General features: G+C 45.5%; 1 protein-coding gene across 1 annotated transcript in view; it reads right to left on the bottom strand.

Annotated features, from left to right (window-relative positions):
• Window positions 1-20,681, bottom strand: part of REXO1 (RNA exonuclease 1 homolog) — a 420,363-nt gene that overhangs the window by 122,343 nt on the left and 277,339 nt on the right. Inside the window, exon 12 of the mRNA XM_082243284.1 lies at window positions 14,491-14,595. Within this exon, the coding sequence (XP_082099410.1) occupies window positions 14,491-14,595 (105 nt within the window). The remainder of the gene's footprint in view (window positions 1-14,490; window positions 14,596-20,681) is intronic.

The raw sequence follows: 20,681 nt of genomic DNA, 5'->3' as shown, positions 1-20,681 counted from the left end.
CTATGGCAAGTACACTTAATATTCTTTCACGTATATATTATTAGGTGTTCTTGCCTATGGCAAGTACACTTACTATTTTTTCACATATATATTATTCTTATTATAGTGAAAGCCTATGGCAAAATTTGGCAACCTAACTCCTCCCACAGTTTTTACACTACATAGACAATATACCAAAACGAGCAGATCGTTCCCGATCGTGTTGCTATTACTTTTTGGAAGGTTTTGCCAAATGGTTTGCAAAATATCGTCGTTTTTGTGGCGCAATTTGGTGAAATTGGCCCCATATGAATGAATGGCAGAATGTTCAAAACTGGAGTGGGGTCTGAAAATAGTTAGAGGGTGAGTGAAGAAATCTTAACACAATTTCTAAACTGCTGTCAGTCCCTCATTTTTAAGGCCACCTACACAAATATTACATCAAAACGTTTGCCTATCCCCTGCTGCTACTTAAGCAGAGTTTCGCCTCCCCCCTCCACCCCCTCCAAAAATGAAAAGTCTGCAGCTACACATACTGACTTTTACCTATCCTGGAGTCCAGCGATGTCGGCACAGCAGCCGATGTTTCCATTGGCTGTCGGGTGCTGCCGCCGCCATTGCCGGTAGGGGAACCCAACAGTGAAGCCTTGCGCATTCCTACTGGCTCGGCAGTGGAGGAGGGAGCCGAGCTTCCGAGGGACGGCGCCGCGGTGCTGTATCCCGGAAGTGGGGAAGGGTACCTGTCAAAAACAGGTACCCATTCCCCCCTCCCCCCTGAAAGGTGCCAAATGTGGGACTGGAGAGGGGGGAGGAAAAAAAAGAGCGGAAGTTCCACTTTTGGGTGAAACTCCGCTTTAGCATGTCCACATCAAAGCCATAGCCCTAATAGTATATACACTATGACCGTTTGTTTCCAATACACGCTGTCCATTGAAACTGCACTGAAACCATCTCAAATTTCAAGGCGGTTTTCTAACCTGTGACTGTGCCTTCAGTTTTATTGTTTCATAGACGTACTATACAACAAAATGTCGGCCTGGGTCTTGTGATTCCTACGGTATAAGTCTCTAAGCTGTGAGATTTAGAGCTTTTGATACAGCCGTATGAAGATGGACACCTTCAACTTTGGTAAGTTGCCCCATAAGAATGAATATGCAGATGGGGTCCAAAAGTACCCAATCAGCATATATGGGGCTGTGGCTTGACAATAGTTAAGGAAAAATTGTCAGTTTTTTAAAGTAGTAAGGTTATTGGTCATTAAACATAGAAATACAATTGGTCAGTTAAAGGGATGAAATAGATTGGTAAAATACTGGTCACTAAAAGGTAATTGGTCAAATTTGAATACCGTTATGTTAATCAGTTGCCTATAAAAGAAGAAGTTTAAGTGAGCCCTGGCTCAGTCAGCGGGAGCAGAGGAAGAAGGTTTTTTTGGTTTTTGCTTGTGACTTGCCTGGATGGAGTCGCTTTTGAAGCAGTTGGTAGAAAGAGCGAGCAGTGCTGATGGAGAAGCCTGGTTGCGGAGGTGCCTGTCGATGCAGCCTGAATCGGTCATTGCCGGGACATCGGATCCGCCATCTTCGTCGCCTGCGAATGACGTTCTTCCGGCCCCCGTTGACCTAGGAAATGACGCATCTTCAAGCCGGCAAATCGGTAATGTTGGAGGACTTGACCTCGGTGACGACTTCCGCGGTCGTCATATCCGCTCGTCGGCCGAAGATGGAGGAGTCTCTAGGAGATCTCTACGGCTATCAAAACGTCCACGGAGGTTCGGTCCGGTTCCCGTTTCTGCTGCGAGAGGGGCAGCGAAGAGGGGGAGGGATGAAGCTCAGGTGGATGCTCAGAGAGCGGCAGTTGCTACGAGTACAAGGTCGGTCGTCCCTGATCCTTCATCGACGGTGATTCCGAGGGTTCAACGGTCGCCTTCTCCTGGTCCTGCGGTCACTAGTGGCGCAGGTATTGAAGGTGAGCCTCAGTCTAATGCTGTGATGCAAACATTTTTTGACATGTTTCAGTCTTTTTGTGACAAGTTAATGCCTAAATGTAATGTTGTTAACCCTGCTTGTTTATCCGATGTTGCTGGTAATGTAGTCCCTAATTTACATGAGGTATGGGGTGATTGTAATGATGTTTTTATTCCTACTGGTGAGATGGCTAGTGGTAGTGGTGTTATGGCCAGTGTTTCTCCCCCCCCTACCTTCTGTTGCTGTTCCTACTCACCATTTTAAGGAGGCATTGCCGTGTGCTGTTTCCCCATTGGGGTTTCATCTTAAAGATGGTGTGAAAGAAAAAAAATTTGGAATGGGGATTATGTGGATGTTTTATCCTTGTTACCTAACTTTAGACCTTCTAAATTTGACGGTGACAAAGTACATGAGGACAAGCTTAGATCTCCTCCACGTTCATTTAACAATTGGTTACAGGGTTTCTGCATCTTTGCGAGTGTTTTGGGGGAAAAGAGACCTGAGCTGTGTAGCGGATTGTTCCAGCACCTGGAAATTATTTTGGAGGCGTATAAGAGTTTTCCAGGTCTGGGTTGGTATGGTTATGATGAGTCTTTTCGACAGAAATTATCTATTTACAAGTCCCTGACTTGGGGAGTTAAAGACGTTGGGCTGTGGATTAATCTTTTGTTACCACAAAAGCCTGTCGTTTTTCCTAAAACAGGGACTTTGGGACAGCACCGTAAAGGTGTATGTTTCGGTTTTAATGACAGCCAATGTAAATGGCCTAATAACTGCAGATTTAGGCATGAATGCTCTTTTTGTGCTGGGTCACATCCTGCTACTAAATGTTTTAAGAAGGCCTCAGGTATGGTGGCTCAAAATCCTAGAGAAAGTCTTTTTCTCAAAAGCGGAAACTCGGGTGAGCTTGGTAAAAATGTTACCATGGCTACATCTCTACCCAGACAGTGAAAATGCCTTTTTGCTTTTTCAAGGTTTTGATTCTGGTTTTTTTCTACCTGCTTTTACAGGTTCAGGTTGCATTATCCAAGCTAACCTGCCTTCCATTGCTTCCTTTAGTGAAATAGTTCGTCTAAAAATTGCTAAAGAAATTGAGCTGGGTAGGGTGTCTGGACCATTTGCGGATCCACCTTTTGAGAATTTTCGTATATCCCCGTTAGGCATTATAGCTAAAAAGGAGCCTGGGGAATTTAGGGTGATACATCATTTATCATATCCAGATGGTATGTCCCTAAATGATGAGATCAGCCCTTACTTATGTTCGGTTACATATGCGACTTTTGATGAAGCGTTAGATAAGATTAGGATAGTGGGGTCTTCGGCTTTGTTAGCTAAGGCGGATGTGAAGTCGGCCTTTAGGCTGTTGCCTATACATCCCAGTGCTTTTAGCTCTCTAGGTTTCTTTTTTGAGGGTTTTTACTACTTTGACAGGTGTCTGCCGATGGGGTGCTCCCTATCCTGCGCTTATTTCAAAAAATTTTCTACCTTTTTGGAGTGGGTGGAATCTTATCGGTGCAATTCCTGTGCAATTTTGCACTATTTGGATGATTTCCTCTTTATGGGTTCTGCTGGTACATCTGATTGTTTGCGTATGTTTAAGGAATTTCAGGCGGTTTGTGCTGAATTCAATGTTCCGTTGGCCGAAGGTAAGTCTGTTGCTCCTACGACTTGCCTTGAATTCTTAGGCATTGTCATTGATACTGTTACTATGGAATTTCGTTTGCCTTTAGAAAAAATTTCAAGGTTAAAGTTTCTTTTGCATTATGTTTTGAGCAAACCTAAAGTGAGACTTAAGACAGTCCAGTCTCTTCTTGGTATGTTGAACTTTGCTTGCAGAGTATTGCCTATGGGTAGAGTTTTTTCTAAAAGATTGTATAGGGCCATTTCTGGTTTAGTAGGGCCTCATCGTTTTATAAGGGTTGTTTCTGAGATTAGAGAAGATTTGGTGATTTGGTTACGGTTCTTGGATGAATTTAATGGTTCTTCCTTGTGGCAGGACTGTTTTTGTTTACCGATGCTGCTGGTTCCCATGGATATGGTGCATTCTGGGACGGACGTTGGTCTGCTTGTAAGTGGCATCCTACCTGGATTTCTAGGGGACTTACGTCTAGTATTGTATTGTTGGAACTATTTCCAGTTGTTGTTGCATTGGAATTGTGGGGCCCTGAATTTCGTAACAAGCGCATTCGTTTACATTCAGACAACAAAGGTGTAGTGTTTGCAGTGAATTGTTTGGCTTCTCGTTCTCTCCCAGTGATTTCTGTGTTGCGACATATAGTTTTGTTGTGCTTGAGATTTAATATTTGGCTTAAGGCTAAATATGTTCCTGGGTTGTCTAATGATGTCGCTGATGCCCTTTCTCGTCAGCAGATGGACCGTTTCCATGCTTTGGCGCCAGGAACGGATGTTGTTGGCCTACCTTGCCCTCCTCACCTTTGGAGCCTGGTATGAGCGCAGTTGATTCAGCTATTTGTAATGCATTGGCACCTTCTACCTGGCGTGCTTATCATTCTTCTTGGGAATTGTGGCTTTCTTTTCTGCGTGAAATGAAATTTGCCCCTAATTCTTTTCATGAAAATGTGGTGCTACAATTTTTGAATTATTTGATGCAAAAGAATTATTCCTACTCTCATATTTTGAAATCCTTATCTGGTGTTTCATTTTTTGCTAAACTGAATGGAGGTCCTTCTTTTATGGACTTTTTTTCAGTAAGGACCGCGTTGAAGGGGTATCGCAGGTCGGTGGTCACACATGATCGGAGGTTTGCTAAATCTCTGTCCCTTTTGGGTCAACTTTGCACAGCGGTTGACACAGTTTGTTCTGCCGCATATGAAAGTTTGTTGTTCAAAGGGCGCATTTTGTGTCTGTTATTTCGGCGCATTCCGAATTTCGGAGCTGTTGACTACTGCTAAGCATGCTGCTAATGGCTTGTTTTTTTCGGATGTGTCTATTTTAGATGGCAAATTGCGTATTTTTCTGAGGCATAGTAAAACTGATAGATTGGGGAAAGGCAATTGGGTGTCTCTTCGCAAGTGTTCTTCTGGAAATATTTGTCCGGTGTTATGGTCTATTGCATATGTTAGGGTTCGGCCTTTGCCTTTCCCCCAATTTTTTGTGCATATTTCGGGTTCCCCTTTGACAGTTTATCAGTTTAATTCTGTTTTGAAACATTGTCTGTCGTTTTTGCACTTAAGCCACCTGCCAATATCTGCACACTCTTTCAGGATGGGTGCTGCTACTACTGCGGCTAAATTTGGCTTTTCTTCAGATACCATTAAAGCTATTGGCAGATGGCAATCTGAAGCATTTAGATCATACATCAGGCCTAACGCATGCATTTAAATTTCAGGTACTCCTAAAGTAGTGTGGTTGATTGGCCACTCATACATTTATTGGGCCTACAAACGTGCTGAGCTTCGTCCTTATGGAGTACAATTAGGATTTCCTTCATCAGAAATTCAACTTTTTTGGTTCAGCAACCGGGGAATGTCGTGGAGGTATTTGGCAGCCACTTTTGATAGACTTTGCCTTCAGTGGCCTACCCCTGACATATTTATTGTACATTTAGGGGGCAATGACTTGGGTTTTAGGAAGTCAGTGGATCTTCTTTTGAATATTAAGGCAGATTTTTTGTTTTTTCATTCTATTTTTCCTCATTGTTGTTTTGTTTTTTCTGAAATTGTCCCCCGTCTCTTATGGTTTTCCGATGACTATGCGTTCTTGGAAAAAAGTAGGAAACGGATTAATAGAGCTGTTTCCAAATTTCTACCTTCAATTTCGGGTTTTTCTTTTCGACACTCTGATCTTGAAGGTGGGCTTTTGGGATTTTATAGGTCTGATATGATACATTTATCTGACATAGCCAATGATATTTTAAATCTTGATATACAGACTTGTGTTGAGAAGGCCGCTGGCGTGGTGGTGGTGCCAAACACATGAATTATGTGTTTGGCTGGTGGAATGGTTTTTTATTTTAAGTTATTGGATATGCAGTTTGAGCTCTTTGGCTAAGCTGCATTACATTTGTGTGTGGAGTTTGGTTGGTTCGAGCTCTTGAGCTGAACCATTTTAAGTATATATTGTATTTATATTTTAATAAATGGCCGCGACCAATCAATCCAGCAAGTCTGTTGTCAAGTCTTCTTCTTTTAAAAAAAAAAAAAAAAAAAAAAAGGTATGTTTGTTACATTAAAGTTCAGGCCTACAGCACCATGAATATGCAGATGGGGTCCAAAAGTACCCAATCAGCATATATGGGGCTGTGGCTTGACAATAGTTAAGGAAAAATTGTCAGTTTTTTAAAGTAGTAAGGTTATTGGTCATTAAACATAGAAATACAATTGGTCAGTTAAAGGGATGAAATAGATTGGTAAAATACTGGTCACTAAAAGGTAATTGGTCAAATTTGAATACCGTTATGTTAATCAGTTGCCTATAAAAGAAGAAGTTTAAGTGAGCCCTGGCTCAGTCAGCGGGAGCAGAGGAAGAAGGTTTTTTCCCTCCCTCCCGCCCCCATTTGTCGCGGTCATTTTGTTTTTGTAAATTCCTAAATTGGAATGGTTTTTTTATTTTAAGTTATTGGATATGCAGTTTGAGCTCTTTGGCTAAGCTGCATTACATTTGTGTGTGGAGTTTGGTTGGTTCGAGCTCTTGAGCTGAACCATTTTAAGTATATATTGTATTTATATTTTAATAAATGGCCGCGGCCAATCAATCCAGCAAGTCTGTTGTCAAGTCTTCTTTTTTAAAAAAAAAAAAAAAAAAAAAAGGTATGTTTGTTACATTAAAGTTCACGCCTACAGCACCATGAATGGTGGAATGTTCAAAACTAGACCGTTTGTTTCCAACTGCCAAAATTTCTAACTGCTGCCACTCACACACACACACACACACTGCTGCCACTCACACACACAGTTACTCCAGCTGGAGACTACCGGTGGCGACAAGAACACTTCACACGATTTCCCAGGAAAGTGTACGTTTTCTAGTTTTTAATAACATTCAATTACCATATGATTTGTGTCGCAATTGTATACGCTATATTGTTTTCTCTTTGTTTGCTGATTTTTTTCCCCCACAAAAGTGGAGTTACCCTTGAACACAAGTTGATGGCTACCTCAACAATGATCTTGTCCCCAGTGTCAGAGTCCAAGCAAGCATCCAGATGCGGTAGGCGGCATTCCAGCAAAAGTCCCAGGTTTGTGCGAGCTCCAGCCATCTACTCCAAACCTTATCGAATTTGGCAGGACACCCTCTATGTTTATAAAGCAGTCGTTTGTAGTAAAGGGTAGTGTTAACATCCACTATCCTTTCCTGTAGGGCAGGGATATGAGCTTGCAACCATGATTTAGCTATAAGTTTACGTGCACTGAAAAGAGTCTTGTGGAGGAAGGTGGCAAAAATTGTGTCTATATCAGCGTCAGGTAAGAGACCAAGGATGCAGGGTTTAAAGTCTAGTTGTACCGGGGAGCCCATGTGGTCATGTAGGAATTTTATGATCTGCACCCAGTAGGACTGAATGTCTGGGCAGGTCCAGATGAGATGGACAAAGGTGCCCGATTGCAGGGGACCACGAGGACAGCTTGAGCCATAGTGCGGGCAGTATTTAGATATTCTGAGCGAAGTTAAAAAAGCCTTGTGCAAAATATACATGCTGGGTCATGCGATCAGAGAGTTTAGGTGAGGACAACTTGGGACCATCCAGAATATCGTCCCAGTCCGCCTCATCCAAAGGACCTGTATCAGGCAGCCAACGAGTCTGTAGCCTTTCCACCGTCAGGTCAGCATTGGCACTGCGCAGCTCAGTGTACAGCGCAGATATCAGGCCGAGATGGGTATCATCCAAGACTATATGCAGTAAAAGGTAGATCACTCAGGGGGGGAATCTGGGCAGCGAATTGAGTAAGCAGTGCGTGTCTCAGCTGCATGTACCTAAAAAACATGCGGGGGAGGTTGAACTCGTCTCTCAAGGAGTGAAATGGTTTGACACCCGATGTACACAACACCTGTCCCAAGTAAAGTACCCCCATGTCCACCCAGATGGTGCTATCTGGGATGGAGAGCAACTCTCTCAGATTGGGATTATGCCAAAGAGGGGTCCAAGTATGGATGTGGGTGCATTTCAGTTTTTTAAGGGCTATGTCCCAGATCTGCCTGTGGTGCAGTAGTAGTTTATCCCGTGCATTAGGCAATGTGGTACGACCATGGCCCCACAAGAGTACCTGCATAGGAGTAAAGGCTGGTTGGTGCGGTCGCCTACAGACAAGAGTTTGGTAGCGGAGTTCCTTCAGGTTGTGAAAATAGTAGAAGTGGGAGAGTTGGGACGCTGGATAGTAGGAGTAAAATGTCAGGCAAAGCCACTCCGCCACGCGTAGTTGGATTTTTAAGTGTAGCCCAGAGTAATTTATGTCGCTCATGGCCCCACACAAAGGAGTTCAAAATGTTATCAATTATTTTAAACAGTTTTAACGGGAGTGGGATCGGGGAATGCCAGAACACAAAGAAGTTTGGGCAAAAGAATCGTTTTGATGAGATTCACCCGACCCATGATCCCGAGGGGGAGTCGCGCCCAAGTCTGAGTCCGCTGTTTCAACAGGGCGATAACAGGTTCCACATTGTCCCCGATGTAGTCCAAGGGCGATCTCGTGACTGTAATTCTCAGGTAACGAACCGCCGCGACCCTCTGCAACAGGAGGGAGTCCAAGGCACGAGTAGGGGGGAGGCGGGTCGAGGGGAAGTATTTGAGATTTGGACCAGTTTATTTTCAGACCGGAATGAGACTCAAACTCTTCTATGGCGTGTAAAGCAGTTTGAAGGGTCAGTGTCCTCTAAGTACAAGAGCATATCGTCAGCATAAAGTCCTACAGTTTCCGTCAGGGATGATTGGTACAGACCATGTATAAGGGGGTGAGTTTGAAGTGAGATCGCCAACGGCTCATCTGCTATGGCATAAAGTAAGGGGGACAGGGGGCATCCGTGGCGGGTCCCACGGCCAAGGGGAAAGGGGTCAGACATCCAGCCATTCACTGAGACCCTAGCTACCGGTAGATAATAGAGTGCCTGCACCCACCCAATGAAAGCCGGGCCAAACCCAAAGGCCTGTAAGCACTCCCATAAATACCTTCAGGTGGCAAAGATGGCTGCTTGTACAAAATGGCTGCAAAGAATTAATCTTTTGTCTCTCTCTTGATTTCTTTCATGTTTCATGAGCTTTCAAAAGCTGAAAATATATCTGATAAGCTGAGATATATTCTGCCTCTTTCAAAATTCCCAATCTCTCATAAAGAGGAACTCCATCTGGACATCTTGACCACAGAACAATTTATATCTGAATCAAAAGTCCCCGAAAAATTCCCTGATGAAAATCACAGATATCGCAATATAGACTTTTAACCCTATGCTTACCATAATAAATTGCTAACCCTGATTGGACAATAATATCTTAATACAATCTACTTTTTATACGTCAGATGATAATACAACCTACTTTTTATACGTCATATGGTATATTTAAACTGCAACACGGAATAATGAATTAGATCATTTTGATTCAGCCATATTTTGAGTCTTATCTGATCTCTGTGTAGCTACATATTTCTGATTTGGTATCACTGACTAACAGGTATTTGTACATGAGAGGAAAAGATTCCATGACAACTTGGTGAGCTTGAGCCCAGGAGAGGCGATGTCATCTGCGGACTGCATTGGATGCACAGAAAATAACTGGCCAGGTAAGCCCATTGTCTGTTTACAATGTTTTTCAGTCCATTCAATGACGTCTAGGTAACTCTGTTTATTTTTGACATAATACCCTCTTAAAAGAACCTCAACTCTTAGTCGGTGTATATATTGTTGCTACTAACACTTGTTGCGAAAGGTGGGGTTGGGTCAACCCTCACTGCTGTGGGTGTCTTGGACACGCAGAAACGTGACCCACGATGTCTTTTGGTAAGCAGTCTAATTTCGGAGTGTCCATTTGAGATGCAGCAAGCATTACAACCATGTAACTAATTAACCGGTCATTCTATATACTCCTGAGGTTTTCTGCCTCTATGCTCTAATATATATATATATATATATATATACACACACATACATACATACATACATACATACATACATACATATACAGGGCTTTTTTTCTCTCAGAGAATAGGTGCAGGAAATCCCCCCTTCTGAGTCACTTCTTGTCTCCGCCCTTACCCACCTACGAGCACCGTCCCTTAAGTACCACCCCTACCAGCCTCCCAGCACTGCCTCATTTAGAGAATACAAAGCCAAGTATCATTATGTTGTGCTAATTAATCTGTATGGAATTTGGTAGTGATAACAAGAAAAGCAGTAAAATAGATCCCCTGCTGCCAGCAACAATATACACCCCCAACAACAATAGATTTCCCCAGCAATAATAGACCTCCCCAGCAACTTTGGACCCCTGCAACACAATATCACTCCAGCAACAATTGACTCCCAGCAGCAAGAACAGATCTCCCACCAGCCAGCATCAATAGACTCTCCAGCAGCCAGGAACAATAGACCCCTCCCTCAACAGTAGATCCCTTGCAACAACAATTGACCCCACCAGCAACAATAGGCCACCACACAAAACTGAATTCTTTCCAGCAACAATAGATCCCCCAACAGCCAGCATCAGTAGACCTTCCATCACACTCCACCCCAGCACCCCTTGCATACATTCAGTGCTGGAGGTGCCGGAACTGCGTTCCTGCTGAAAAAATGCCCTGTATATACAGTGCCTTGCGAAAGTATGTGGCCCCCTTGAACTTTGCGACCTTTTGACACATTTCAGGCTTCAAACGTAAATATCTAAAACTAATTTTTTGTGAAGAATCAACAACAAGTGGGACACAATCATGAAGTGGAATGAAATTTATTGGATATTTCAAACTTTGTTAACAAATAAAGAACTGAAAAATTGGGTGTGCAAAATTATTCAGCCCCTTTACTTTCAGTGCAGCAAACTCTCTCCAGAAGTTCAGTGAGGATCTCTGAATGATCCAGTGTTGACCTAAATGACTAATGATGATAAATAGAATCCACCTGTGTGTAATCAAGTCTCCGTATAAATGCACCTGCACTGTGATAGTCTCAAAGGTCCGTTTAAAGTGCAGAGAGCATCATGAAGAACAAGGAACACACCAGGCAGGTCCCAGATACTGTTGTGGAGAAGTTTAAAGCCGGATTTGGATACAAAAAGATTTCCCAAGCTTTAAACATCCCAAGGAGCACTGTGCAAGCGATAATATTAAAATGGAAGTAGTATCAGACCACTGCAAATCTACGAAGACCTGGCCGTCCCTCTAAACTTTCAGCTCATACAAGGAGAAGACTGATCAGAGATGCAGCCAAGAGGCCCATGATCACTCTGTATGAACTGCAGAGATCTACAGCTGAGGTGGGAGGAGGAGAGGAGGAGAGTAAAAGCAACACAGCTCATCACCCTGAACACACCATCCCCACTGTCAAACATGGTGGTGGCAGCATCATGGTTTGGGCCTGCTTTTCTTCAGCAGGGACAGGGAAGATGGTTAAAATTGATGGGAAGATGGATGGAGCCAAATACAGGACCATTCTGGAAGAAAACCTGATGGAGTCTGTAAAAGACCCGAGACTGGGATGGAGATTTGTCTTCCAACAAGACAGTGATCCAAAACATAAAGCAAAATCTACAATGGAATGGTTCACAAACATATCCAGGTGTTAGAATGGCCAAGTCAAAGTCCAGACCTCAATCCAATCGAGAATCTGTGGAAAGAACTGAAAACTGCTGTTCACAAACGCTCTCCATCCAACCTCACTGAGCCCGAGCTGTTTTGCAAGGAGGAATGGGCAAAAATGTCAGTCTCTCGATGTACAAAACTGACAAGAGACATACCCCAAGCGACTTACAGCTGTAATCGCAGCAAAAGGTGGCGCTACAAAGTATTAATTTAAGGGGGCTGAATAATTTTGCACGCCTCATTTTTCAGTTTTTTATTTGTTAAAAAAGTTTGAAATATCCAATAAATTTCGTTCTACTTCATGATTGTGTCCCACTTGTTGTTGATTCTTCATAAAAAATTACAGTTTTATATCTTTATGTTTGAAGCCTGAAATGTGGCAAAAGGTCGAAAAGTTCAAGGGGGCCGAATACTTTCACAAGGCACTGTGTATATATATATATATATATATATATATATATATATATATATATATATATATGGTCAAGGAGCACATGCAAAAAGCGTAGGAGGCACAAAGAAGGATGTACAACTGGTCTGCCAAAATTTGACAGTTCCAGATTGGGGATCGGGTGTCTGTGCTCATACCTACGGTGGAAAGTATGTTCCTAGCCAGGTGGCAGGGGCCCTTTGAGGTGGTAGAAAAGGTTGGGGAGGTCAATTATAAGATACACCAACCTGGGAAGAGGAAACCCTTTTAGATACACCATGTAAATCTCCTAAAGCCTTGGAAGAACCGTGAACAGGAAGTTGACCTGGCTGAGGTTAGTCCTATGCCCCAGGTAGGGGAGAACTCGGTCACAGTTTCCACCTCCCTAACCAAGCCGCAAACGCAGCAGGTGAAGGAGTTCTTACAGAGGAAAAGGGAGAAGTTCTCGGGACTGCCAGGTCTTACCACGGTTATTAAACATGATATTGTCACGGAACCTAATGTGAAGGTTCGAGGGGAAACCCTATCGCATCCCCGAGGCACATAGGAAAGCAGTGTCAGTGGAAGTCCGGAAAATGCTCGAACTCAATATCATTGAGGAATCGCAGAGTGAGTGGTCGAGCCCGATTGTGTTGGTACCGAAGCCCAACGGGACTCTGCGTTTTTGTAATGATTTCAGGAAACTCAATGAGGTATCAAAGTTTGACGCATATCCGATGCCCTGAGTGGATGAACTGATAGAAAGGTTGGGACCAGCCCGATACATCACTTCCTTAGACCTCACCAAAGGCTACTGGCAAATACCTTTAACTAAGGAAGCCCGAGAAAAGACTGCCTTTTCTACCCCAGATGGCCATTTCCAGTATAAAAGAATGCCATTCGGCTTGCATTCCGCTCCAGCTACCTTCCAGAGAGCTATGGATAGAACCTTACACCCACATCAGAAATACACTTCAGTGTATTTAGCTGACATTGTCATCTTTTCTACTGACTGGGAATCCCATCTTCCACGAGTGCAGGCAGTCTTGGACTCTCTAAAGAAAGAAGGATTTACTGTGAACCCGGAAAAGTGTGCCATTGCTATGGAGGAAACCAAGTACTTGGGGTACATTGTAGGTAGAGGGCTGGTGAAGCCATAGATGAACAAAGTAGAGGCTATCCAGGCCTGGCCCCGCTCAGTCACGAAGAAACAGTTACGAGCCTTTATGGGTATTGTGGGTTACTACCGGAGGTTTGTCCCCAAACTTTGCCACTATGGCTGTACCTCTCACAGACCTAACAAAGGGTAAAAAGTCAGTCATGGTGAAATGGAATGACAAGGCTGAAAAGGCTTTCCAGGAGCTTAAAACAGCCTTGTGTCAGTATCCAGTGCTGGTCGCTCCGGACTTCTCAAGAGAATTTGTTGTTCAAACAGATGCCTCCAGTGAAGGCTTGGGAGCGGTTCTGTCCCAAGAGGTCGATGGGGAGGAACACCCCCATCGTTTTTCTGAGTAGAAAATTAACAGTCGTCAAGAGAAATTATGCTGTAGTGTAGCAGGAGTGCCTGGCCATTAAGTGGGCTCTAGACTCACTACGCCATTTTCTCCTCGGTAGGAAGTTTTGCCTGGTGTCAGACCATGCCCCATTGACCTGGATGAGACAGAATAAACACACGAATGCTAGAGTTACCAGGTGGTTTTTGGTGCTGCAAGAGTTCAAATTTGTAGTTGAACACAGGCCAGGAAAGCAACACCAGAACGCGGATACTCACTCTAGGGTACACTGTAGGGTGTCCCACATTGCCTCTGACACCTCCGCGTTGAGGCAGAGGGGGGGGGGTATATGTACAGGACACCGGGAATGTGTCCTGGATGGCAGGTGTGGTCCCTTTAATGGGGTCAATTGCAGAGCTTTTGTGGTACTCAGGGGTTAAGTCCCAGGTGAGGGAGGCTTGTAAGGCAGCAGAGGGAAATCAGCACGTGCGTCAAGGAAGTCAATGGGAGAGAGACAGAGACTCACAAGCTATGTAGTGAGTGGAAGCTCTCAGACAAGCAGAGCCATGGGCTGCTAACTTTCCCCCTGTGTGGCCTGCCTGGCACCCTGACTTTGGAGGAGCCTGACCCCTGTATGGGACCAAAGACTAGCGGTGAGCCTGCTGCTTTATTACCAATACCAGGATTTGGACTGTTTATTTACTTTGGCTGAAGTAAGCTGCCTTTTGTTTTGCTGGGATTCAAATAAATGAACGGTTTTGCTTTCACCAAACTGGCTGGCGGTCATTCCAAAGCTACCCCAGGTTACAACATACATACACACACAAATAATAACAATAATGAATGCACACATACACACTGTATAAACTGTTTGAGTGACAGCATGAACTTAAATCACTTCTTACCATTTCACAATCCAAAGCATATACTCCAGGACTCTCAGAATCCTTCTTCTCAAATGTCCTCACAAATCCATCCAGATTTTCCTTACGACCATCATACACATGTTGCTGAGGAAAATAAATAAATAAATCAGAAAACATAAGCATGCATTACCTGAAGCACATAATCACAGGCAATTATTGCATATTAAAAAAAATCTGAATCTTAAGAAATTATTTTAGCCAAAATGATAGGAAAAAAGTTGGTATAATCAAGTTCAGGCTTGTTAGAAATATCATACAGATAAACAGAGTGTTAGTATTTTAACATGGTCCTTGAAAACCTAGACCGGCTAGGCCATACACACAGATTTATTTTTTTCTAACATATTCTTTTATCTACGCTAAATGGTACAAGATGGACTACATCTTCTGCTGCGATTGATATCTGATTAGAGCTCTAAGCCAAAGGCTGCGAGAGCTAACCAGTGTGCTCTGACGGGGCAGTCCCCCTGGCAGAACACAATAGCTCAGCGAGGAGATCGCTGTACTATCCTCGATTTGTTAGTACACAATCTCCTCCTGAGCTTTTCAGTTTTTCTTCGTTCAGACTGCTGGATTGAACGAAAAAAAAAAAATAATCATGTATACTTAAAGGGTAACTCCAGGCTTAAAGGGTAACTCCCCTTTCGTGGGGAAAAAATAGCAAATAAAGAAAAAAACAATATAGCGTATACAATTGCAACACAAATCATATTGTAATTGAATGTTAATAAAAATTATCTTTCCTTTTCAATCTGCAGCTGTTATTTTCTGGAAATGCAATGCAATATGGCTACCTGGAGCTGTTCTGTACACAGAATGTGCACTGACCACACCCTAGAAACATAATTTCCTGCTTGTGTGATTGGCTTACCAATTTTCCCAGAAGTCTGCCTAAGATACAAGTCATATTTCTGGCATCTCCTGCAACAAAAATGTAATTTTTGGTACGATACTCCCAAATCGGAACACGTCTAAAAGGGATGCTGAACCAACAGCTTTCCTCATTAGAGCTCTGCAGCTTCCACAGCTGACAGATAATTATGAATCCACTCCCATTAGACCCACTTAGCACAGAGGAACATACAGGGATTTCTTCAAAATAACAAAAGGTAGGAATCTGCAACAAAGTTTGTTAAAATCCTTGTAATGTATAGAGATCACCCAGAGGGGAATGTTTTTTCTCAACAAAAGTGGAGTTACGCTTTAAGTCTTCAGAGAAAGTTATCACATTTTAACACTATTTTAATGGAATGCAAGTGTGTAAACTCTTAGCACTCAAGACTCGACTTACTTTTGCATGCATTCAAGTCATTTTTAACTTGGAAACCACTGACTTTGTCTCTTATTTTTTAGAAAGTCTGTTAACGTCTGTTTCAGGTTTGTTATCCTAACAAATGTACAGTACTTTAGCACATGGGTGCTTTATCTGTTTTGCTTTACCTTGTTGCCGTTAACTCAATTCCTATTTAAAGGATATACTTTATCATTCTTTCACCTTTAAATGTTGCTAAGAATAGAAACTATACAATTGATCCCTCAAACTGATTTCTGAAGGCAGCAGCAAACAGCCCCCAGAGGATTTCTCGGTCACGGGGTAAAAATTGGATTTTTTTCTTACCATAAATCCTTTTCGCCGACGTTCACTGACAGACACAGCTCCAGAATCTTCTTGAGCATTGGGTTATGCTACCCCCCTACAGGAGTAGGACACTAGGCAGGAAAAAGCTTTACCATGCCAATGGGGCGGTCTCAGGGAGTATACTCCCACTTCCTGCTATAGGCATTCAGTTTTGTTGCAAGCAGTGTCAAAAGAAAAATAACCCAACTCAATAGAGGGGTGGGTGCTGTGTCCATCAATGAGCATCAGAGAAAATATAATTTTTTTCAGAACTTACCGTAAAATTATTTTCTCAGAGTCCCCTGACAGACGCAGCCCTTCCAAGTTTCATCACAATTGGGTAATGGCGCCCTCTGCAGGAGCAGGCTAAGTAGTGAAACTTAATTAAAAAACTTTCACTAGACACACCTTTAGGGGCTGTCCCTTCAGACATTACCCCTAGACACATAGAGCTTACTAATCAGTTTCGTAGCAAGCAGTAAAGGAAGACAACCAACCCCAAAATAGAGGGGCGGGGGCTGCGTCTGTCAGGGGACTCAGAGAAAATTATTTTACGGTAAGTTCTTACAAAAACTGAAATTTTGTAAAATCTTACCTGTAAAATTCCTTTCTCCGAGTCCTCCGACAGTCGCCGCCTCCTCTAAGTCATCACTGTTGGGTATTGACTTCCCATCCGCAGGAGTAGCTAGGCATATAGACTTAGTCCAAAGACAAAAGGCATTAGCATATACACACCCATGGGGGCTGTCCCATCTGGTCAATACCCCCCCCCCTGCATCACCACTCCCAACTCAGTTTGGTAGCATAGCAGTAGGTAATAAGAACCCCAAAAGAGGGGCGGGGGCGGGGGCGGTGACTGTCGGAGGACTCAGAGAAAGGAATTTTACAGGTAAGATTTTACAAAAATTCAGTTTTCTCTTACGTCCTCCGACAGTCGCCGCCTCCTCTAAGTCATCACTGTTGGGATGTCCCAAAGCAGTATAGACATGAGGGGTGGGAGACGAAACCGTAGAAAAGGCAATGCAGTACCCACATCAGAGAAAGGAATCTTACATGCACTGTAAGAGAACCAACTGGGCAACAGAAAAAACAAAGCTCAACAGGAGCAACAGCCCAGGAAAGTAAATGCCAACAGCCAGGGACCCAGAAAAAAAACACAAGGGTCCATCAAGGCACTGCCGCACTGAGAACTTTGCGGCCAAAGGAAGCATCAGCTGATGCCAGAATGTCTACTTTGTAGAATTTGGAAAAAGGGTGCATCAACGACCAAGTTGCAGCCTTGCACACCTGGGCCACCGAGGCCCGATGCCAATAGGCCCAGGACGCACTCACAGATCTGGTGGAGTGCGCTTTAACAGGGAACGGCGGAACTCGTTCCTTCAAAGCGTAAGCCTGTTCAATGGTCTGTCTGATCCATTTGGCGATAGTGGCTGCAGATGCAGCCATGCCCTTCCGAGGTCCCTCAGGAAGGACAAAGAGGGAATCCGTCTTCCGAAAGGACTCCGTAGACGACAGGTAAACCCTGATCGCCCTGACAACATCCAAGGAATGAAGAGCAACCTCCTTAGGATGCTTAGGCTTTGTACAAAGCGAACGTAGGACAATGTCCTCATTAATGTGGAACTCAGAGACCACCTTAGGAAGAAAGGAGGGATGCGGACGCAAAACCACCTTATCCCGGTGAATCACCAAGTATGGAGAACGGCAAGATAACGCTGCCAGTTCTGACACCCTGCGAGCCGAAGTTATCGCCACCAAAAAGGCAACCTTCCTAGACAGCAGAGGCAACGATATTTCCCGATGTTTTCAAAGGGAGCACGCTGTAAGACGGACAGAACCAAGTTCAAGTCCCATGGAGGTAAGGGCTCCTTCCTGGGAGGAGCCAAATGTCGCACACCTTGAATGAAGGTGCGAACCAGGGAATGAGACGCCACAGGGCGTTGAAAAAGAATAGCCAGTGCGGACACCTGGCCCTTGATCGTGACCAGCGCCAGACGCTGGTCCACTCCAGACTGGGGGAAGGCCAACACTCTTGACACCGAATACGAGCGAGGGGAGAACCTCCTGGACTCACACCAGGCGAGAAAAGCCTTCCAGGTACGGTAATAGATTTTACCAGAGGAGGTCTTTCTAGCCTTGACAAGGGTAGGGATGACCTCAGAAGAGAGACCCCTGTCCCTCAGGACCTGGGTCTCAACAGCCAGGCCGTTAAAGCCAGCGACCGTAAAGCAGGATGGAAGATCGGACCCTGAGACAGGAGATCTTCCCGCATTGGCAGTCTCCACAAAGGCGCCACTGCCAGGTGAACAACGTCGGCGTACCAGGACCGGCGTGGCCAGTCCGGTGCCACCAGAATCACCAGGTGCAGTTTCGAGACCAATCTGCGGAGGAACCGGGATAACAACTGAATCGGAGGAAAGGCATACATCAGACGATACTGATGCCAAGGGGCTACCAACGCATCCGAGGCGTCCGCCAACGGATCGCGCGTTCTTGCCACGAACCTTTCCACCTTTTGATTTAGCCGGGATGCGAACAGATCCACGTCCGGGGATCCCCACCTCGCACACAGCATTTGAAAGACCTCCGGGTGCAGGGACCATTCCCCCTGGTCCAGGGTCTGGCGGCTCAGATAGTCGGCCTGCTAATTCTCCACACCCGGAATGTGAACTGCCGAGATCGCCGGGACATGAGCCTCGGCCCAAGACCACCAGAATCACCACGTGCGGTTCCGAAACCATCGGCGGAGGAACAGGGATAGGAAACGAAACGGGGGAAAGGCATACATCAGATGAGACTGATGCCAAGGGGCTACCAACGCATCCGAGTCTTCCGCCAACGGATTGCGAGTTCTTGCCACGAACCTTTCCACCGTTTGGTTTAGCCGGGATGCGAAGAGATCCACGTCCAGGGATCCCCACCTCGCACACAGCATTAGGAAGACCTCCGTGAGTAGGGACCATTCCCCCTGGTCCACGGTCTGGCGGCTCAAATAGTCGGCCTGCCAATTTTTCACACCAGGAATGTGAACTGCTGGGATCGCCGGGACATGAGTCTCGGCCCAAGAAAGAATGTCGGTCACCTCCCGGGCCGCCCGAGCACTCCTGGTGCCCCCTTGGTGGTTGATGTAAGCCACCGCGGTAGCATTGTCCGTCTGTACCCGGACAGGACGGCCCCCGAAGACGGCCGACCACTGGAAGAGACAGAGTTTCATCGCTCACAATTCCCGCACATTTATCGGGAGAGAGGACTCCTCCTCCGACCAAGTTCCCTGGGCAGACAGGTTGCCCAGAACTCCACCCCAGCCCGACAGGCTGGCATCCGTGGTAATCACCGTCCACACCAACGGACAGAAGGACTTGCCTTCCGCCACCGACGGGGACTGGAGCCACCACAGAAGAGCCAATCTGGTCTGACGACTCAAGGAGACACACAGATCCAGGGACTGAGGCAGTCCCACCTGGCCAGGATCTCCGCTTGGAGAGCCCACGTGTGAAACTGAGCAAAGGGTATCGCCTCGAAGGCCGACACCATCAACCCCAGGCCCCGCATGCAGGTCCTGAGTGATGAGGACGGGCTGTCCCTGAGGGACCTGATCTCGTCCCGCAAAGTCCAGAGCTTGTCCTCCGGCAAGAACACCTTTGCCTGAGTAGAGTCTAGAATCATTCCCAGGTAGGGAAGACGAAGCGATGGAGACAACGTTGATTTTTGAACGTTGATGGTCCATCCGAACTCCCGGAGCGTCTGCACCGTGGTGGACAGATCGCGCACTAGGTCCTGGCTGGCACGTGATCTCAGAAGTAGATCGTCCAAGTAACCCAAGACCGCAATGCCCTGAGCCCTCAGTAGGCCCAGAACCGGCGCCAGCACTTTGGTAAACACCCTTGGTGCCGAAGCGAGACCGAAAGGTAACGCCACAAACTGGTAGTGGTCCTCTGCGATAGCAAACCGAAGGTACCGCTGATGACCCTCGAAAATGGGGATGTGCAGGTACATATCCTTCAGATCTATCGAGGCCAGGAATTCCCCTGGACTCAAGGAGGCCACCACCGAACGGAGAGACTCCATACGGAACTTCCGAACACGCACGAAGCGGTTCAGTGCTTTCAGGTCCAGAATAGGACGCACTTTGCCCTCCTTTCTGGGCACAGTGAACAGATTCGCATAAAACCCCCGAAACCTGTCCCAATGAGGCACCGGGACAATCACTCCCTGAGCAAGCAGGTCCTGCACCGCTTGATGCAAGTCCTGCAGACGCCCCGGAAGCAGATGAAGATTGGAGGGAAAGAATCTGTCCGCCGGCCGGGAAAGGAATTCGATCTTGTATCCCAATCGAACAATTTCCAGAACCCACCTGTCCGATATCCGGAGCAACCAAGGTTGGAGGAAACCGCGCAAACGTCCCCCCACCCCTGAGACGGGTGAGGGCGCCCCTTCAGGCAGAGGCGGATTGACCCGCCGCACCAGCATTGGCGGACTTCTGCTTACCCGCCCAGGGCTTCTTCTGACTGCCCTGGGCCTTGAAGGGCTTGCACTTGGATTGGTTCCGAAA

The sequence above is a fragment of the Pelophylax lessonae genome, assembly GCF_965119305.1.
Source record: "Pelophylax lessonae genome assembly, chromosome: 1".
NCBI lineage: Eukaryota > Metazoa > Chordata > Amphibia > Anura > Ranidae > Pelophylax > Pelophylax lessonae.
This window is presented reverse-complemented; position numbering and strand designations above follow the sequence as displayed.